The sequence below is a fragment of the Salmo salar genome, chromosome 06 (assembly GCF_965601325.2).
Source record: "Salmo salar chromosome 06, fSalSal1, whole genome shotgun sequence".
Lineage (NCBI taxonomy): Eukaryota > Metazoa > Chordata > Actinopteri > Salmoniformes > Salmonidae > Salmo > Salmo salar.
The window spans coordinates 49,378,831-49,398,822 of record NC_138296.1 but is presented as its reverse complement, the minus strand read 5'-3'; the positions used below and the strand labels follow the sequence as shown (position 1 = coordinate 49,398,822).

At 43.3% G+C, this 19,992-nt stretch overlaps 2 protein-coding genes across 13 annotated transcripts in view; one reads left to right on the top strand and one right to left on the bottom strand.

The window, feature by feature from the left end:
* Positions 1-10,863, top strand: part of LOC106607458 (KAT8 regulatory NSL complex subunit 1) — an 81,746-nt gene extending 70,883 nt beyond the window's left edge. For all 3 annotated transcript variants that reach the window (XM_014204420.3, XM_082976703.1, XM_014204421.3), the window contains 9 exons: positions 2,375-2,546; positions 3,895-4,086; positions 5,018-5,200; positions 5,557-5,717; positions 5,866-5,990; positions 6,359-6,416; positions 6,701-6,813; positions 7,485-7,782; positions 8,037-10,863. In XM_014204420.3, the coding sequence (XP_014059895.2) occupies positions 2,375-2,546; positions 3,895-4,086; positions 5,018-5,200; positions 5,557-5,717; positions 5,866-5,990; positions 6,359-6,416; positions 6,701-6,813; positions 7,485-7,782; positions 8,037-8,306 (1,572 nt within the window). In that variant the 3' untranslated portion in view covers positions 8,307-10,863. The remainder of the gene's footprint in view (positions 1-2,374; positions 2,547-3,894; positions 4,087-5,017; positions 5,201-5,556; positions 5,718-5,865; positions 5,991-6,358; positions 6,417-6,700; positions 6,814-7,484; positions 7,783-8,036) is intronic.
* Positions 10,864-11,028: 165 nt separating this feature from the next.
* Positions 11,029-19,992, bottom strand: part of LOC106607459 (uncharacterized) — a 46,825-nt gene continuing 37,861 nt past the window's right edge. For 8 of the 10 annotated variants that reach the window (XM_014204425.3, XM_014204424.3, XM_014204432.3 and 5 more), the window contains one exon: positions 11,029-14,305. In XM_014204425.3, coding sequence (XP_014059900.3) covers positions 14,093-14,305 — 213 coding nt within the window. In that variant the 3' untranslated portion in view covers positions 11,029-14,092. Of the gene's footprint in view, positions 14,306-14,919; positions 15,085-19,992 lie in introns of all 10 variants that reach the window. The other 2 variants (XM_014204429.3, XM_045720638.2) reach the window with 1 other exon arrangement.

Below are 19,992 nucleotides of genomic sequence, written 5' to 3'. Positions count from 1 at the left end.
TTAAATGTAAATGTTTATATGGATATGCTATCTGTAATGTGTGTCCTTTTACTCATGGGTGGTGGATTGGTGTGTGTGTGTGTGTGTGTGTATATTTGTTCACGGCTCGACATTAATGCTTGTCCGGTATGTGAGACAAGCAGAATAGTATACTGAATATAAGCAGAATATAGAATACTCTATGTTGTCCGGATGGACAAGTAAATAAAATCACACAAGTCACAGTATCAAACAATTACTCACATCAGAATTGGACCAGAGTATCCTCCACATGCGTTGTTGTGTACTGTTCTCCCAATTCATGCAGAGCGCATCAGAATATGATTATATTGCATTGAAAGGCTGGGTCTGTCCATCACTTTTGAGATCAGAGCTGCATGTAGCCACGTTTGTACATTTCTTCATATTCCTTGCTAGTTAGTGAGTTATTTGCCCAGGTATAGCTCATTTTTGGTCAGCAAACAGGGTTAATATGGTCATGAAAATCCTTGAAAAGTCATGGCGTGGGCATCACCTGGTTTGTTCCTGTTTGATTGGGCCCGAGGGGAGAGAGGGAGACATTACAGCAGGTAGGCCTATAAAATAATGATAGACAACCAATTAAACTAGAGAGCCAATTCAAAACATATCGTGTCGTCTGGCTAGTTATCTCAGTAGTTAAATATTTATCTAAAAGCTACATCTATTAATGTCATTGTCAAGACCGATGTCCTAAAAAAAAAAACATTCCACCAGCACTCGTCGTGAATAATGAACGGGTGTAATACTCCTGTTGTGAAACCGCCTCACTCAAAATTGAGATTTGAGAAATAAATCTGACACATTTGAAAAGCATTGGCCATATCATTCTGACAGCGTTAAAATATTTGTATGATTTGACCTAGCCCAAATGACAAATTATTCCCAATGCTGTCAATAGATCTCCACTGAAACCTGAATATTTTAGCCTTACAATGCAGATAAGCATGTATTTGTTAGTTACCTTGCTTTGAGGTAGCCAACCTTAGCCATTTGATCCCTGATTCATTAAATTAGAAAAGTATGTTATAAAGTCAAAGTTTTTAGTTGTAATATGTTTTCGGCCAACCTTCCTCCAGGAGAGCCTTAAAGGGGCAGTGTTCTATTTTCAGACAGGCTTGAATATGCAAAGAAGCCTGTTGGCAGAGGGTAGCCTACATTTTTGTGATTCTCTGTATGGTAATAATAATGGTAAGTGATTCCTTGCATCAAGTCACCCTTTTGGCCCATAGTGTTACAGACCCATAATTATTTGGGGGACAAGTGACTTGAGCTTTCGGATAAGTACAAAATCAGTCCTACTTGTCCAAAGGACAAGTGGCTAAAAAAGTGAATGTATGCCGGTCTGTGTGTCTTGAGTTACAAGTGTGAAAGGACATGCGAGCATCTGTGTTTGTACTAGCATTAAGTGTGATTACATGTGGGGAGTGCACGTGAGTACATTAACAAACTACAGCATAAGGTTTAGTGATGAGTGACCACCAGCCCTCCACGCCAGTACATTTAAGGATGTGCATTAGAACTCTCATACCCTCGGTGTGTGTGTGTGTATATAGTCTACATGTCTTCTACCTCTGCATTCTCCAAAGAGGTCTATTCCTTCATGCAAAGTGGCCTTGGAACAGGTGGCTAGTTTCCAACGACACAGGTAGGGCTGAATGCTGCTGACTCGTGTTCTATTAAAAGCAGACGTGTTGTTATATTTCCCGACTAGAAGGAACTGCCTGACAGAAACCCACAATTCAAAAAGGTTTGACTGGACGGGGACAGGGGGGGACTTATCCTAGATCAACACTCCTACTCTGTTCAGTAACAGGAAACGCCGCCATAACGGGAAAGCGCTGTGAACAAGCTGTCCTCTCAGCTCCTAGTATTTCAGATAGTTGTTAAAGCCATAAACTAAACAGGAACTCTGGCTTATCTTATTAAACCAGCACCGCTGCAGTTTCAAAAGGCTTCGCCTACACTATGGCAATAAAAGCTAAGCTAATGGTGCTATCTATGCATGTTTTATTTCTTAAACAATTTGAATCTGGTCCGATTTTTGATTGCCTTTTTTGATTGCCTTACAAGAAGGCAGGCGTTGTAGAAAGTTCCCATGTTTGCAGCGGTTTCATTGCTGTTGTGCAACAGTATGTTGTTGTTGTTGGAACAAGAATATGATGACTAGTTTTATCCGAGCTCCGTCAGAGACGGTCTCCCTCTGTTGTTTACATGTTCCCCATGTGTCTGGATATTACACGCTTGTTATTGCATTGAGAATTTGTACTCGGACTCAATTACTCAGGCCTACCTGGTTAAATATGTTTAAAGAATCATCCCACTTTCCTTCCCCCTCCCTGCCTCTCTTCTCCAGGGCCAGAGGCTGTGCGTACCGGGTCCTCGCTGCGGCTGCGAGGTCAACCCCCAGTGTATGACGTGTGGCGGCCGCACCCTCTCCTCCTCAGACGTCCAGTACGAGCGCCCTCTACTGGAGAGGCTGTCCCAGTTCGACCCCTGCGTGCATCCCATCCTCTCCCTCTCAGACGGTAAGATTGGTTGGTGGATGGATTGATTTGATCATAAACATCATCCAAAGCTGCTCCAGCCGGAGACAACATTGCATTAAAACAGGGTACGCCTATTAGCTATAGGTGCACCACATCTTTTCTCTCTGTTGTAAGTAGCTCCGACCTCGTCATGCCCTGGGTCAAGGGTTGGCTAACAAGGGACAGGGGTTGCTGTGCCATCCTGTGCTTGCTGGGTAGTGGAGCAGCATAGTTGGTTTATAAGTGCTAAAGATCCAGTATGGAATACTTAGGCGCACCCCATTTTATATAGACTATTTTCTAGGCGGAATTTGAGCTGTAGCTTTGACGTATCGAGAACTTGCAGCATCAACAGCTTCAATCCAATCAAGGGTCATTGTTCCATACATATCATGTAGCGTGTATTTCATTCTGACTTTCCACCTGTGGGCTCCCTCCCACACTTCTCTACTGCTGTAGTAAAGGCCTGTGGCTGGGCCTGTAATGTGGGCCTGCCAGTGCTAAGATTAAAGGCAGGGGGAAATAGTATGTAGAGAGCAGGATGAAAGCAGGCCAAATCCTCAGGGGGGTCAGCAGGGGTGGAGGGTCTTCTAGAGCTTCCAGTCTGGACCTGCTGAAGTCCTCCCCCTGGTGGATTGAGTGAGAAATCCACTCTGACGCTCTGTCAAAGCACTGCTGCTCAATGCATCCACCCTCCCCCTCTCTCGCAGTCCCAGATGTGCCTTTTCCACATGAGAGGAGCTAGCTAGCTAGCTAGGCCTGAGAGATGTGAAAGCTTCAAAAGTCTGCAGCGTAATGAGGTATAAAGGACTGGCTGGAGATGGATGGTGCAGTCAAGTAGGTCAACTGGTGAGAGAGGGGATGGTTGGTGGTTGAAAAGGCAATGCAGTCTATGACCATGCACTGCTACTGTCTGTCTGAAGGTGGTAGCGAGGGGTCCAATATGGCTACTGTAGCTGGCCCCCACAATGGCGTTGGCCTTTTTAATAGTGCACAGTTGATGGGGTTTGTCGTTTTTACAAGTTTGATCTGATCTGTAGTCCCCCTAGAATCTACGTCTATACAGTTCTCGATACCTGACCGGTGCTTTCTTTCTATTTGGCCGGGCCAATGTGCCCTGTTTAGGTGTAGGTTTATTTGAACATCTTGGTACATGTGCAGAAACAAACACAACATTTGATGTCATACAATGTAAAACACAAGGAAAAGATAATGATCAGCTGAACTATATGGACAATGAATTATCAATAAAGCGTAAGTCATAAACAGCATAGTTTTAGAGAGCTTATAAAGATGATAAAAAAACAAAGTTATTATCTGTTGCTAACCCCCCCGTGTGTGTATGCAGACGTGACGATGAGTCTGCACTTGCAGCGCGTCCTAAAGTCCCACTGGAACAGCCGGCCCCTGGAGAAGATGAAACCCCTGAAGAAGCTCTCCCTGAAACACAAGCTCTCCGTGGGACGCCCTCACGACCCCTCCGCCTCCTTCACCTCCAAAGACAAACACAAGATGACCAACTCCCTCCTCTCCACAGTCCGTAAGTAAAGCCTGTTCACCTCCAAAGACAAACACAAAATGACCAACTCCCTCGATAAAGGCTCATCACCTCTAAAAGCCTTAGACTTTCAGCCAAGCACCGGGGTATTGCCTCCCAGTAGGGAACGCTCGTATAGCCATTTGTCCCTAAGCATGTTCATTTTCTACACCTTAAATGTTGTGTAACGCAACAGACCCAAATGTACACTGTAAGGTGACGTTTAGGAAGGATCTCTTAGTTTTGCAAGCTCTTATAGATCTGATCAGTATTGGCGGTTTATTTACTTGTGTAACAACGCGAAAAGCACGAGGCCCCACCAGCCTGAAATTTCACAGTCCTACATAACAAGCGTTTCTTTTGTTTGGTACTCTGTAGTATTCAGGTGTGAGTGTGTGGCCCAGCATTTCCTGGTAAATACAGTGACTCAGCTGTCTAAATGACAAAGCGCTTTCCTCTCAGTGTGATTGATAAAGAAGCTTAGGTAGTTTTCTGCTTAGAATGCATGGGCCCTATTCAGAGAGCACAGATGGGTGGAGCGTGATACACTGATAATAATTTCATTACGACGTTACATAATTGATGCTCAGTGCTCTCCAGAGTTCTGCAGCACAATGTTAAAATGTACATTTCTAAGCCAGTTTTGTTCGCATTTTTACTCTCACGCAGACCCACAGACCTTGACGAAAATATGACCGCTTTAGTGTCGTGGTGGGGTCTACTTTCTGAGGATTTGTTTTACAGTCAATTAACACTGTTGGACAAAATCATATATATATATATATATATATATATATATATATATATATATATATATATATTGACTGGTTGTAGAAAATATATTCATATAATAGACAATATATCCCTGTGTGTGTGTGCGCGCAAAAATATACACACTGCCTAACCCCCCCATGTTGCTCTACCCACTCCCCAGGCCTGTCCCATCACAAGGTGCGTTCAGAGAAGCTACACAGGCAGCACCTGGACAGCCTGCTGGGGTCCACCAAGCTGGAGGGCCGCCCCCACTACCGAGGGGAGCAGGGGCACGGGCCCTACGACAAGAGCAACGCACGCAAGAGACCCCGAGAACACTCACTGTCACTGGACAGTATGGACAGTAAGTTGCCTACAGTCTATTTATTTTCCTCTCTCTTTCTTTCTGCCTCTTTATCTTTCCCTCTCCCTCCCTCAGCACCTGTCTCATAGCTTGAGCAGCTCAAACTAGTTCTGAAGGGTAATTGTCACACCGCTTCCACCGTTTTTCACTCTACATTTGACCCTTTCCATATCACTTAAACTTTTTATAAGGTTCATCTTTATTCAGTATCCATTTTATCCAGTGTCAGTTACTGAATTTTTAAGGCTTGAATACTTGAGAGATGGATGTATATCAATCAGTCTGGAGGATTCCAGTGTATTTAATATGATTTTCTCTACTCTCGCTCTCTCTTCCCCCATACTCTCTCTCCTCAGACACCCCTAAGCTGTACCTGGATGGGGGCAGTCTGTGCCGGTCTCTATCTGCTGGGCTCCCCACCCACAGCTCCCTGCTCCGACAGCTGTCAGCCTCCTCAGAGACCTGCTCCATGCCCTTCACCTCCTTCAACAGCAGCCTGAGGGACAACAGCACCCCGGTACGATACACACACATCTGGCCTTACACCCGTGTGCGCATGTGTGTACTGTGTGATTGATTGAAACAATAATGGTGAAGTATTTTAGAAGTTGGATTGATGGTGACTGACCCTACTCCCCTTCTTGCTCCCCTTCTACCCCGTACAGCATCAGCCCATCCGCAGGAGGAGGGGAGAGAGCTCCTTTGACATCAACAACATCGTCATCCCCATGTCTGTGGCTGCCACCACCCGCGTGGAGAAACTGCAGTACAAAGAGATCCTCACCCCCAGGTACGCAAGACACAAAATGGCCGCCATGCCTACCTCGGCATGAGGAAGTTGCCTAGAGTCAGGAAACTAAGCACAGATCCAGAGATAGTTTGGGTATTTCCCCCATCTAATAGATTATAACGGTTAGGATATGGGACTGTAATGCTGATCCTAGATATGTCCAGAAGGGCAAATAGCAATTGTTAGGATATGATTTAGGGGTCTATAAGCTGATCCTAAATCTGTGCTTAAGAGAGACTGCCCAGAGCTACGCACATCAGCTGTACTCTCACTTAAATACACACACACACACACACACACACACACACACACACACACACCGGGTGGTGAATTACTGATGTATTAATTATCTGGCTTCCATTTTGCAGTTGGAAAGAGGTTGACATTTGTGCTAAGCCAATCGCTGAGGAGGCTGACATTGAGGAGGTAAAAAGGATTTTCTCTTGGTATGACCTTTTCAGAATCTCAATTGGTGTAGTTTACCGATGCAGACCAGAAGTATGATTCAGCTGCACAGTGTTGTCCAAAGATGTCAAACATCTAGGTAGAGCTGCCACCAACCCCCAAATAACTGCTCCCTTTTCAACGTATAGCTCTGATGCAATTCATTTGATGGTAATAACCAAACCAACGTTTGACCGCAAGCTGCATTCATCAAGTGTTACAGCACTAACTTGGAGTGTTGATCTCTCTCCCTTCTTCCCTCCCAGATCGAGGACCTGACAGACACTGCGTTCTCCCAGCTGCACCAGCCCTGCGAGGACCAGGAGCGTTCCCGCTGGAGCTGGACGGCCAGTGCCATCGCCAAGAGGAGAGGCAGCCGGTCAGTAACACACACCAAAACACCCCCCACGGTCTACCCTAATCCACCCACTCCCCAAGAAGTAGTGTATGTGGAGGTTTTTCTAATTTGTTTATTCATCCAGGAATCAGTCTTTTTGGTGTGATCTGGAGCAGAGATGAGGTTCTGAGCTGCATATTGATTGTGATTCTCTTATCTCAGAAACTTGACATTTTTGCACTGTCGTTTCTCCCTAAAATAGCCTGATCCCGCACGTTATACTGCAGTGCAGCACAGGGAACACCTTGGCAAATAGCCTAGCTGTTAAGAGTGCTGGGCCAGGTCGCTGGTTCTCAGATCCCCGAGCGGATTAGGTGAAACATCTGCCGATGTGCCCTTGAGCAAGGCACTTAACCCTAATTGCTCCAGCGTCGCCGTGATCCCTGGCCTTGACCCCACTCTCCTAGGGTGTCTCGGGGAGTTGGGATATGCATAAAAAAAATGAATTTCCAATTCCTACACTCATACAGGTTACCCACTTGTACATTAGGTGAAACAGGAAAAATATAATCAGCCCTTATTTGACCTTCTAGAATCTAGATGATAGGTTTCTCTACTTAAGGCTATTCTCCTTTCTGTTCAATTGAAGTCTAGCTGAAGACTTAATTTCTGTACTCCATGTCAAGTTAACTCCCCTCTCCCCCCCCCTCCAGTTCGTATGTCAGTGGACGGTTGGACGGTCGCACTACTCCCCTACTGAGCAGCACCAACCCCTCCACGCCGCAGCCCTCCTCCCCAGACACAGCCCACTTCCACGCCATGCAGGACTACGGCAGTGCCGCCTCCCCCTGCTCCCCGGCCAGCCCCGACCTGCTATCCTACCCTTACACCCCAGGGTGTTACACAGTGGGAGGGTACTCCTACACCCCTATAGGCTCCAGGGACTCCCACCGCCTGCTCTCCAATGAAGACACGCGCTGCTCCACACCTGACGGCACCTACGAAGAACTGGTAGGCTCCCCAGAGCACATACACTTCCGTACTATACACATGTTCACACACTTCAGCTGTTTAATCAGTGTGTATGCCGTCTTTGTGAATACTGTGGCAGATTGTAGAGGATATATGAGAAGACACCAGGCCTTTGGGGGATAAATGTACACAGACAGACCGATTCATCTTTGTGATAAGTGGGTGATAGCCCTGTGTTAAGGGGTGTGGTTCTTGTCCAGTCTCTGACAGGAGTTTCCTCTCTCCCGCTCCAGGTTCCCATCCCAGTACACCCGTGGGACCGGAGGAGCTTCCCCCTGGAGAGCGACCCGCCGCCGGAGCCCGAGGAGCAGCCAGGGAACGCCGAGGAGCGCCCCTATAGAACCATGCGCCACATCTCCGGTTGCAAGACGGGCTCGTCCAGGTCTGAGTCCGACACCGGGGGTCCCCCCTCGCCGCTCCTTCCCCCTGACGACAGCAGTAAGCAGAAAGCCCCCTCCTCCACCACCCTCACCACCACTCTCACCAGACCCTCCCACCGATGAACGAAGGCTCTCACTGCATAAAGGACTCAACACTTTTTTCTTTCACAAGACTCAAAACAAGAACTACATCAACAATGGAATAATGGACTCCTGTTGTTTGATATTCAAACATCAGTCAAATTCTTTCACAGTTTTTAGTGAACATAGACAGAGAACCCCCGTCAGAAATCCGTTTTGTTCTTTTCTTGGTCACTGAAATGAATAAATATATATATAAAAGTGAATGAAAAAAGGAGAGAAATTAAACTGAAAGCTGAATTTGTGATGAGCAGGGCATAGAGTTGCTTCCTGTTTCTGGGCCAATGGGCTGAGGGCTAAGCAGCCACTCAGGCAGAGTGTGTACCTTTGTAGCTTTCTTTTCCACACCCCATGTCAGTTTAAAATGGAGTGAGTAAAACAAAAAACAGCAATGCCTTGTTGTCATAGCTTGTTATGTTGTGTCCCCTTGAATCAACCTAATAATATTTGTCCCTCCCCAGAGAATTGGCGTGAACCTGAAATGTTCCTTTAAGCACTTGTTTCACAGAGCTGTTGTAGTAATCTGAGCTTGACATTTTCTTTGATGTCTGTCTGTGCTTTTCGTTCATCTGTTTGTCTGCATTGGTGTAGTTGTTTTATACATATAGGTTTAATAAGATATTTCCTTTCAACCCCGTCACATAGACTGATGGAACAAGTGGTTGTGGGCGGTGTATAAAATCATTTTAGCACAGCAAGTAACACCACCCTCAATATGATATTACACATACACTAGTTTGAATAAATCAAACAAACCAAATAATCATGTGGGATATGTTAACTAATATAACGACAGAAAAAAACGCATCACCTTTCCTACATAGGAATGATCCTATAGAAATGGAGGGAGTTGATATGAGTGTTCAACTGTGTGCATATTGGATTTCTGTCTTCATTTTCTTTGTGTGCGTGAGGTTATTTCACGCTTTTCTGATTGGTTTGGAGAATGTGCAAGAAATCACTAAAGCGTGCAGTCAGGTTCCAATTACAAAGAAAGCTCCTATGTTTTTGAATGTAGTATTTTGGCTTTATCTTGAATCAAGGACCTTCATTATTTGCTCTATTTTAAATTTCTGTACCCTAGCTATTGACACGGGTTGGCGTAGTTCACATCCGATGCAATGTTTCCAGCTTGTAATGCATAATTGCTATGCAATTTGCATGTCACTTGGTATAGTAAAAGAGAACATGAGACAAATTGGGGAAAAATATGTAAACGTACCTAATTCATCTCGTTCCTGTGTCACTGTTTTTGGAATTGCACAAGGCAGATCATGTCAATGTACCTGTTGGATTGTCAATGCAGTTCCACAATTGGATTAAAATCACTCAAGCTCTGAGTCTTATTGGGAGTTCAAATGTCAAATGCTATTCATGTAACAATGCAAAACAAAACTACAAGTTTGGGTTGTTCATTAGAGCAGACAAATGGAAAATGTTGTGTAATGGTTAAAAGTGCACAAGACCAGGTAGTCCCTGCCCGTTATATTCCGTTTGGTGCATACTGAACACGGCCCAGATCTGCCCAGTCAGCTGCCCTAGTTCCCAGCACCCCCTGCTGTGTCCCTCCCAGCAGATTAAGTGGAGCATTGTACAGAACACCTCTAGACTAATCTCTCCATCTAAAAAGGCTTTTTATGTTTGAGTTACTTTAAGTCAAAGGCTGTGGCCATCACACACACAGGAGGCTATGTAGGGAATTATCAGTTGTGGAGTCACTTTGACCATGGCCATCTCACCAACCCTCCCTGCCACCTGGCCGTTTCTACTTGGTCACTTTAAGTCTGATTCATGCTCTGCCCCAGCAGTTAAAACCACATGTTAGCCCCAACCAATGCCCTGCTCTTGTTCCAATTACTGCTAGTTTGTAATCATGTCTAAGAAAAAAATAAGAATGTGTGGGGGGAAAATCCTTCAGATGACTGTTCAGTTGAGCCTTTATTTTTGTCTTCACCGGCTTCCTTGATTCTGCTGTCTGTCATTGCGAGGAGGTAACGTGAGGTCTTCACTGGTGAATCCTTTGAATCATTCTCCCATAGGAGTCTGTCCCCTTGGTCGGTCCAGACAGACCAAAAGACAAACCTGACTCAATTTCTAGGGACCATCGATGCCTGTCCCTATCACTTCTTTCTCCTCACAGAAGTCCCCCCCGTCATGAATCATGATCAACTATGGTTTGTCTGCGAGTGGGGTTCAGAGGACCCACCAGAAACTGTTTCGATGTACAAGAAGGTTTGACTAGCGTTAAACAGATATTGTATTGTCTGGGCTATTTTCATACTTTCCAACGTGGTGTATGGGGGTGGGTGAGTCTGGTATATCCTTTAGCATGTAATAGTTTGTACAAAAAGTATATTTTGTAAATAACTGTTTGACGTTCAGGCTGTAGCTGTCCTGATTGTATAGGGAGAAGACACGACAAGTACAAAATATTGAACACTTTTCTTTATGCAGAGGCAAAAAAAAAAGGTGTATGATTGACAAATCCGACGGGCAGGCAGCGTTTGTGCTTCTCAAAATAAAAGTGAATTATATTGTATCAACTGTGTCCTTGTGTTCCCTATGATCTTGTAAATTCTACATGTGGAAAGTCCTCGCATATTTCACAAACAAGGTAAGTGTGACAGGAAATACCCCTGTCATTCTTTGAAACACCACTCCTTAGTGTCTTCACAAATGTAACGGAAAGAAGAAACCTTTAACATTGCTTTTCCAATACTGACTTTATTTCCTAATCCACGTTTACAGCAACAAGTTATCAGTGTAAACCAAATATTAATAAAATGCACATCACAAGGACAATCACGACTGTCAAGATAAAACTGCAAACTCAGCAGAGAAGGAGAAACAAAAACGGGATATGGGATCATGGAGAGAAGCTAGATACAAGTTATCATTTAATAGGCGAAAAGTAATTTACTACACTGAAAAGCCCCAAATTACCCTGTCTTTTCCACGTTCTTTTCTTTCCCTTAAGTTAAATGACATTAAGTCCTAGGCCTACAACACCCTTTGCACCAACTTTCTCCCCCTCTTGTCACGACATATTTAACTACAGTACAATTATCAGTTTGCTTAAAATGTCAGTCAATAAAAAAAAAACGTTTAATGAATTATAAACTTGAGGTTATGCTGTCCTTTCAGAATAGTAAACCACTTCAGATTCACTTACTGTATGTGGTTACTTGGAAAAACTAGAAGAGTGATATGACATTTCAGCTTCGAAATAAAAGACTCATTTGGGGGGAAAAAAAGCCTTACACTTTTGCGTAACATCATTCACCACACACAAAGTGCATAGGGTTGTTTTATGGTACCTTTCCTACAATACTCTAAAACAGTCTAAAAGGATATGTGGACTAACGTGAATATCAGTCTTAGTATCCCTACCTATATGTACAAATATACCTCAATTTCCTTGTACCCCTGCACATCCGACTCGGTACAGGTACCCTGTGTATATAGCCAAGTTATCGTTACTCATTATTTTTCTCTGCATTGTTGGGAAGTGCTCATAAGTAAGCATTTCACTGTTAGTCTACACCTGTTTATGAAGTATTTGATTTTAGTATTTTTGGGCTAATATGCAAGCATGTCTTACCTTGAATAGATTTGTTCAATCGTAACAATTAATATAATCTGCTTAACACACTTTATATATGTTCAGCACAGTACAAATTGTTCATGTTGACCATGATGAATGAGGAGGAAAGCCAGACAGTTATCATTGCCACACATGTATGTAATGGCCAACTTGAGAACTTCAGTGTGTAAAAACTACCTTGCAAAAACAAGAATGCATCGTGAGGGTAGGGAGTAAAAAAAATAATAACAGGGGGTGTCAGCAGGTGCATCTACAAGCATTCGTAAATATCAGTTTAATATGTCTTACATCCACAAAATAGGGCTACTAGTAGGAAAGAAAGTACGCAACATAAGTTTTGATCTACTAAAAAAAATGGTGCTCGATCATTGCGAAGAAATATTTACTTTAGTTAAAATTCGCTACGTAAGTAGTGCGCTGTGGGTAGGTAGGGGATGATCATTTGATCATCTTTGACAAGAGAGAGGGAGTGTGCAAGTGCACACTTCGGGAGTAGGGTAGAGATTTGGAGCGCAACCTATGTCAGGCTTTAGAATTTCATGCAGGGAAAATCAACACTATTGTCTAGGCATGTGTGTTGTGGGTATGCAGTGGCATTTGTATTGCCTGACCACCCAAACTGAATTCTTCCTCTGCTCTATCGTTCCTACATACTTCAGTCGGAGACAGCCATCATTCAAGTCATTTGTGGTGACAAAATGAGGGGTGTTGTACAAAAAGTCATCAGCGATTGGGTCATCTCTAACCAATCAGAGTATCAAAGCCAATGACGAATTTTCAAAACGACCCTATACCCAGGTGTGTTCTGGCTCTGGACCAATCAGATGGTCTAGAATGGATTTTCATTCTAGAAATCGGAGGGGAGTTACTCAAATCCAGACTCACTGCTGAGAAGAAACTAATGTCCATGGGTGTGACGTTTGGTAGGAGCAAGAAGTTTGGGTAGCCAGGCAAGAATTTCTTATGCAATCATTAAATACTATTATCACAATTTGTTATGAATGTTCCGTAATTGTTATGGTTGTACCGTTAACTATTCTGAAACGTTGACTTGATATGAGCAGTGAATTTATAAGCCATTGGTAAGCACTTTCTAACTCTGTGGCAAATTCGAGCTATGTTTATGATAAGGAATCAATCCATATATTCCCAATAGACATTTATACATTTCTCAAACATAGGATTGATGATATACCACCACCATACCGGCACATAGACTATACCATACACACAAAAAACTCTTAACTTCAAATTAGCAATCTTATCCAATTGATTGACGTTGTATGCACCATGTAGCCCAATTACTCCATTAAATCATAATTCATGGGTTACTTCATTGCTTTCAATTGCTCAGCAATGGGATCTTGAAATGTTTTGAACGGGACATGGGCTTTAACTCTAAGTCAAATACTTTGGGTGTTTTTTCATAAATTGTTTATTTTATAATTTCACAAACAATGTCCATTTTAATCATCTCAAAGGCAGAGTCATTTTGCCTTCCTTACACGCTATTCATTACATCAGAGCAACTGTTTACGACTACGTTCGAATTTCAGAATGCCGTAAATAAATCTTCGCGGATTTCTCAACTGGGGAATATCGGAGTGATTTAAGCACGAAAGGGCAGTGGTCTTTTTGGCACTTGACATCGTTTGAATGGTATAGTACAGTGTCATTTTAATTTAGCTGACCTTTTCTAGTTGAGAAAAAAAAGAGTTGAGTCTTTGGCTACTTCACATTTTAAGGCCTAAATTAGCATATTCCAACATCCACAGTCATGGCAATGCGCAATATTTTCATGCGAGCATTTGCGTTCAAATTGAGCAGCCCAATTAATAGCACTGTTAAATGGAAAGTAGGGTAAATGTCTTCATAAGAAGGCCTGGCTACGAGTTTATTGGTATAGAATAATGTTGCTTTTCTTTCACGTATATGTTTTCATTACCTGTGTCTACCTAACTATCAAGACCTTAAACAGCTGTTCATTACTTCGCCCTGACTGATATCCCCGGTCGGCAAATCCTGCGAGCGAATTTGAATTTCAAGGAAGAAGGGAGAGACTGAGTGAGGTGTTTCTTTTTTCTCTTCGTTTCTCTTTTTTTATGACGCGCTTGGTTCCCTTGGTAACCTACAATGCTTTTTTTCATGGAGGGACGTGGTCGAATCACAGGCCTTGCTTGGCGAGGGAGGCGGAGACCTGGTCGGCTAGCATGGACAGCGGCGGCGTCTCTGTCATGTTCTGGCTTCCGGGGGACGACACGTTGCTGAGAAGATGGCCGGGTGAGCCGCCTGTGATGATCTCCACGGGGACAATCTCCGCTCCGTGGTCGGTGCGGGCCTTCGCCGTCTCACGGAAACTCAATTTGTGGCTTTCAATCTGCAGGAGTGATACATTAGGCGTGAATGGCAAGCATGGGCACCTTGAGTGATGAGCGAAATCGTCCATGTGTAATTATGCATAATTCATGAATTGTATGTGTGTAAACCTTCAGGGCCAAGTTTCCCGTTAATGAAGCTTAGTCATGGAATAAAATGTATTCTAAATGGAGAATTTCCATTAAAAATGTATTCTAGTCAAGGACTAGGCTTAATCTCCATTTGGGATGAGTGGAAGTCAAATCAGAGAAAATCCAGTATTGTACTTTCTATGTGATGACATCATAATGTAGTATGTCGAACAGAGGATGTGCATATCACTGAACACAGGACCAGTGATGCTGTTGTTTGAAAGGCTCTTGACTTTGTTAACGCCCTCTTGTGGTTAAATATATACAAATCTCCCTCTTGACAGTGTGTGGAGTCCTATGGACATGTTGTGTGGGTGGGTGTGTTTGGCTGCGCTGGTGCCTGCATGTGTGGGTGAGTGCATGTTTTTAATGGGGGAATTTAGGCCTTCATTTCAAGGATGAGTATCTATGTTGTGGCTGCATCCATCCAATTGATTGGACAATTTTGGCGACTTTGGTCTGAAGTAAGACGTTGTGTACTTACTGGAGACTTCTAGCTTTACCAGGACGCCCCCTCGATTGGGCTGTGTTCAGAACGGGGCGATTGAGGGGGCTCAGTGGAGAGGCCAGTAGGGCTGGGGTTAGGACCTTCCCCATTTAGGGAGGTGTCTCCTCCAGAAACCCCCTCAGCTTCCTTCTCCTTCTCTCTCTATTGATGGATACCATAATCCAGTTTGAATGGAAAACATGCGTTGGGATTAAACAAAATAAATGAAACGTAACAAACGAATAAAACAAAATAAATCTAAATTAAATGTATGTATGTAATGTTGAACTCGGAAGTTTACTTACCTTAGCCAAATACATTTAAACTCAGTTTTCACAATTCCTGACATTTAATCCTAGTAGAAATTCCCTGTTTTAGGTCAGTTAGGATCACCACTTTGTTTTAAGAATGTGAAATGTCAGAATAATAGTAGAGAGAATGATTCATTTCAGCTTTTATCACATTCCAAGTGGGTCAGAAGTTTACATACACTCAATTAGTATTTGGTAGCATTGCCTTTAAATTGTTTAACTTTTGTCAAACGTTTCGGGTAGCCTTCCACAAGCTTCCCACAATAAGTTGGGTGAATTTTGGCCCTTTCCTCCTGACAGACTGGTGTAACTGAGTCAGGTTTGTAGGCCTCCTTGCTCGCACACGCTTTTTCAGTTCCGCCCACAAATGTTCTATAGGATTGAGGTCAGGACTTTGTGATGGCCAATCCAATACCTTCTCTGTGTTGTCCTTAAGCAATTTTGCCACAACTTTGGAAGTATGCTTGGGGTCATTGTCCATTTGGAAGACCCATTTGTGACCAAGCTTTAACTTCCTGTCTGATGTCTTGAGATGTTGCTTCAATATAACTACATAATTTTCCTGCCTCATGATGCCATCTATTTTGTGAAGTGCACCAGTCCCTCCTGCAGTGAAGCACCCCCACAACATCTTTGTCCCCATGTGCAGTTGCAAATCGTAGTCTGGCTTTTTTTATGGCGGTTTTGGAGCAGTGGCTTCTTCCTTGCTGAGCGGCCTTTCAGGTTATGTCCTATGGTTAGGTTATGACCTCAATCCTACGGAACATTCGTGGGCAGAACTGAAAAAGCGTGTGCAAGCAAGGAGACCTTACAAACCTGACTCAGTTACACCAGCTCTGTCAGGAGGAATGGGCCAAAATTCACCCAACTTATTGTGGGAAGTTTGTGGAAGGCTACCCAGAAGGTTTGACCCAAGTTAAACAATTTAAAGGCAATGCTACCAAATACTAATTGAGTGTATGTAAACTTCTGACCCACTGGGAATGTGATGAAAGAAATAAAAGCTGAAATAAATCACTCTGCTATTTTCCTGACATTTCACATTCTTAAAATAAAGTGGTGATCCTAACTGGCCTAAGACAGGGAATTCTTACTAGGATTAAATGTCAGGAATTGTGAAAAACTGAGTTTAAATATATTTGGCTAAGGTGTAAGTAAACTTCCGACTTCAACTGTGTGTATGTGTGTGTGTGTGTGTATAGAAAGAAAGAGTCTGTACAAAAAAAGAGAAAATAAAAACGAAATACATGCAAGTTGTTTAAAAACGAAAAAGAAAAAGTGAAATTGTAGTTGAATGAGCTGAGCAAGAGATTGGTCTGCAGTGCCAATTTGGAATCAGAGAGAGAGAGAGGTAGTCTGAGTATCAGTCTCTTTAGCTAACATTCCACTCCTTGACACTCTTCGTCATTGCCAAAGAGACTGGCCTTTCGGCAATCTCAACATTCAAATATGCGCTAGATTTACGGCGGAGATGCTCATTAGTTGTTGGAAATAAGAATATTAACCATGAGAACACGGGGATCCTCAAAAATATAATTTAATAACAAAATCAAAAACAAATATTTAGCTGTTAGCAAGGCAAGTTGTATTTTGAGGCTTAAAATCTATTTGGTGGTTGGAATTGCAGTATTTAGTTTGAGAATTTAGACATGAGCTAGCAACTTTTGACTGACTAGTTTCGTCTGGACAAACAAACGGTTGCTCAGCAACCGGATACCAACGTGTTCCAATAATGTCTATCTGCAGACTGCGGTTACTACATGCCACGCCCACTGCCGTTGCGGCTGCTAACGCTGTCTCTGGCACACACTCCAGCACAGTAGGTGGCGGTAATGCACCAACGTTGGATGCCAACCGCCGAAAAACCCCACCTAAGAAGGGGGCCGGTACACAGTGTCCTTCGACCCCGCCTGCCGAGCACTGCTTTCCTCCAGTTCTGTTAATGATATGGCGAGGGAATTAGCTAGCTAGCTGACTAGAACACCGGTACAGTGTCATTCTCCCCCGCTTGCCAAGCACTACCGGGTAGTGATTATCCTCACCATAATGTTAAAATAACTGCTGGTTGGCATCCAATAAATGTTCCATTACCGCCACCTATTAGACTGGGGTATAACTCCCTTATACTCAGCAGAATTGTTTTCTTCTCTCAAAATTAAAAAAAATAAATAATAATAATAATACAAAAATTACAACAAATACCCTACCATCTAACACAACAATCACAAAAAAATTATAAATACCATACTCCACTATTTAAATCTATTTAGTCCTACTTCAGGCCAACAGCCTGAAAGGATGGGACATCACCACTTAACACATCCTGTAACTCTTCTGATGTCAAGTCTTGCACACCCAAATGCCTCTCTGCAGCTGCCACCACAACCTCAATTTTCTGCAACTTACGTTCCATCCCAAAAATCCAATCTTACTGAAACATATCACTTGTTGGTTTATTCCTCTGTACTTGTACAGATCTACTACTCACCACTCCTCTCAGGATCCCTCCCCATGACCCATCTTCCTCTACTTTTTTCACTGCCTCAGCAAATTACAAATTCTGCACTACTCTAACCCTGGAAACCTCAACCTTCCTCTCTCACATGGGACATTTCTGATCCCCAGCCCCATGGGCACCCCTTCACATTCCACTACTTTCCCCAATGCTACACATTCCTTTGTCTCATGCCCGTCTGCACACTTTTCACACCTAGGAACCTTCCTCCTACACACTGCTGCCCATAAGCTTGACACCTGTAACAACGTAATGTAGTCAGCACAAAAGCTTGTACAGGATAACTTTTATATATCCTAACATCACTTTGTCGGGCAAAGACTCAACATCAAAACTCAAAAAGAACAGACAATGACTCTTCTGTTTCTCCACACGCCCCCCCCCCCCCCCATCTGAGTCGCACCAAACGACGAGCATCACAAACACCGGGAAATCACTCCTTTCAATGGCGCCCTTTTTGTGAGAGCAAAACAATTCACATCTCTTTCCCCCATTAGTTAAAAATGGAGCGCCTACTCCCTCTGACCAGAAGAAACACAATTATTACCAGACCATTTCTGGTTACTGTCCCCAATTCCACAGCACCCAACTCTGTTTTCACCCACCCTGAAACCTCAAATGGATAAGCCAAAAGGCAAGGGTCCACTTTATCCAAAAACTTCACTCCTACTGTCACAGACTCATCTTTATCCTGACCCTCGGTGAAAGCCTCGGGCTCCGAGAACCTCACCACACCTACCACCTCTGATACTTCGCCCTCATACACTTCCATTTCTCATCCGGTCTTCAACTCACTCTGCTTACACTTTCTAACTTTCTTCTTTAACCAACCATCTCCTTTTTTCCCGCCATTTGTAAACGACTCAAGGTCCCCCTCTTCCTCCCTCTCTCTCTTAGACCTCCTCTGCCTCTCTTTTTCCCCTCCATTCCTCCTCTGTATTCCAAGTATCTCCTTCTGATAATACTGGACTTCTCCTGACATACATCTTGTTCTTGCCTTGTCAAGGGACGCCATTTAACCGGCTGTCATAATCGCCGTACAATCAGCACAAACCCCTCGGGATGTAGTGCTCAACAGTGCATCCCACTTGTAAAGCAGCTGCTTTGTCTTGATGTTCTTCTTCATCAATAGCTACCCCGACGCCTTTCCATTTCAAACAAGCACATTCCTCTCAACTGCCGGTCTCCTAGCTAGCTAGCAGCCTTTAATGGCAGTGGGCGTGGCATGTAGTAAGTGGGGTGTTGTGGGCGCAGCATGTAGTGGGCGTGGCATGTAGTACGCAATCTGCAGGTAGACCCTACTCACGTGTTCTGTGGAGAAAAAAAGTTCAAATATTTGCACAATAGTTGTGATTGGAGGATAGCTCTAAGGGTGAACGAATCAGGATCAAATCCTCCGTTCTCGAGCTCATTAATGATAGAATGATCATATTTGAAGATGGTAGAAAGGCCACTCTCTTTGGCACATGACATGGAGTGGATTAGCTAAAGAGACTGGTCCACAGGCTAAATGAGAAGAGGTGCGGCCACCCAAACACGCTGGGCAAAAAGAGGAAGGAGAGCAGGAGAATGGGTCGCCAGAGTTGGGAAAATATAATCTCTTGTTATAGGCTTAACAATTAAAATATTGAGCATCTCATTTGGTTCTGGGTACCAAGATTAGGGAAAATACTGCCTTAGTTTTTTACTGTATTGACTTTAAAATTGGCCTTCAGGTACTATGTGAGGTTGAGTTTTTAACAGGGATCAGTTACCTTGAGGGAAGTCTGTATTTGCAATAAAATATATTTATGATCTATTGTTAGGCTTTATATTAAATATTGATATAAAAATTATGTGTTTGTAAATACACTTTTTGTAAGTACATGACAAGTAAATGACAAACTTAGGCATATGCATATTGGCAATGCAGAGACATAGGCCTACTTAGTAATCAATGTGACCCTGCGTTAATCGCTCTTTTGCATGACATTTTAGAAATGTTTTACAAGCAAGTTTCACGGCATGCTCAGTTTGCTAAGGAAGAGTTTGCCAAGCGAGAGGAGTTTGATCATTTAGTTCAGATTTCCGAGATTTGAAGACAGAGAGAGTGCAGACTCCAGAATTTGGCAGAATAATTCAGTATTTCAGAATAGAAATGAGTAATTGATTGTAATAGGTTTGTACAGTTGTTTTTTTTTAAAGATTGAAAACATGAAAGTACTGTTTTGAAAGAAATGTGTGTCAATTCGGACATTAGAGATA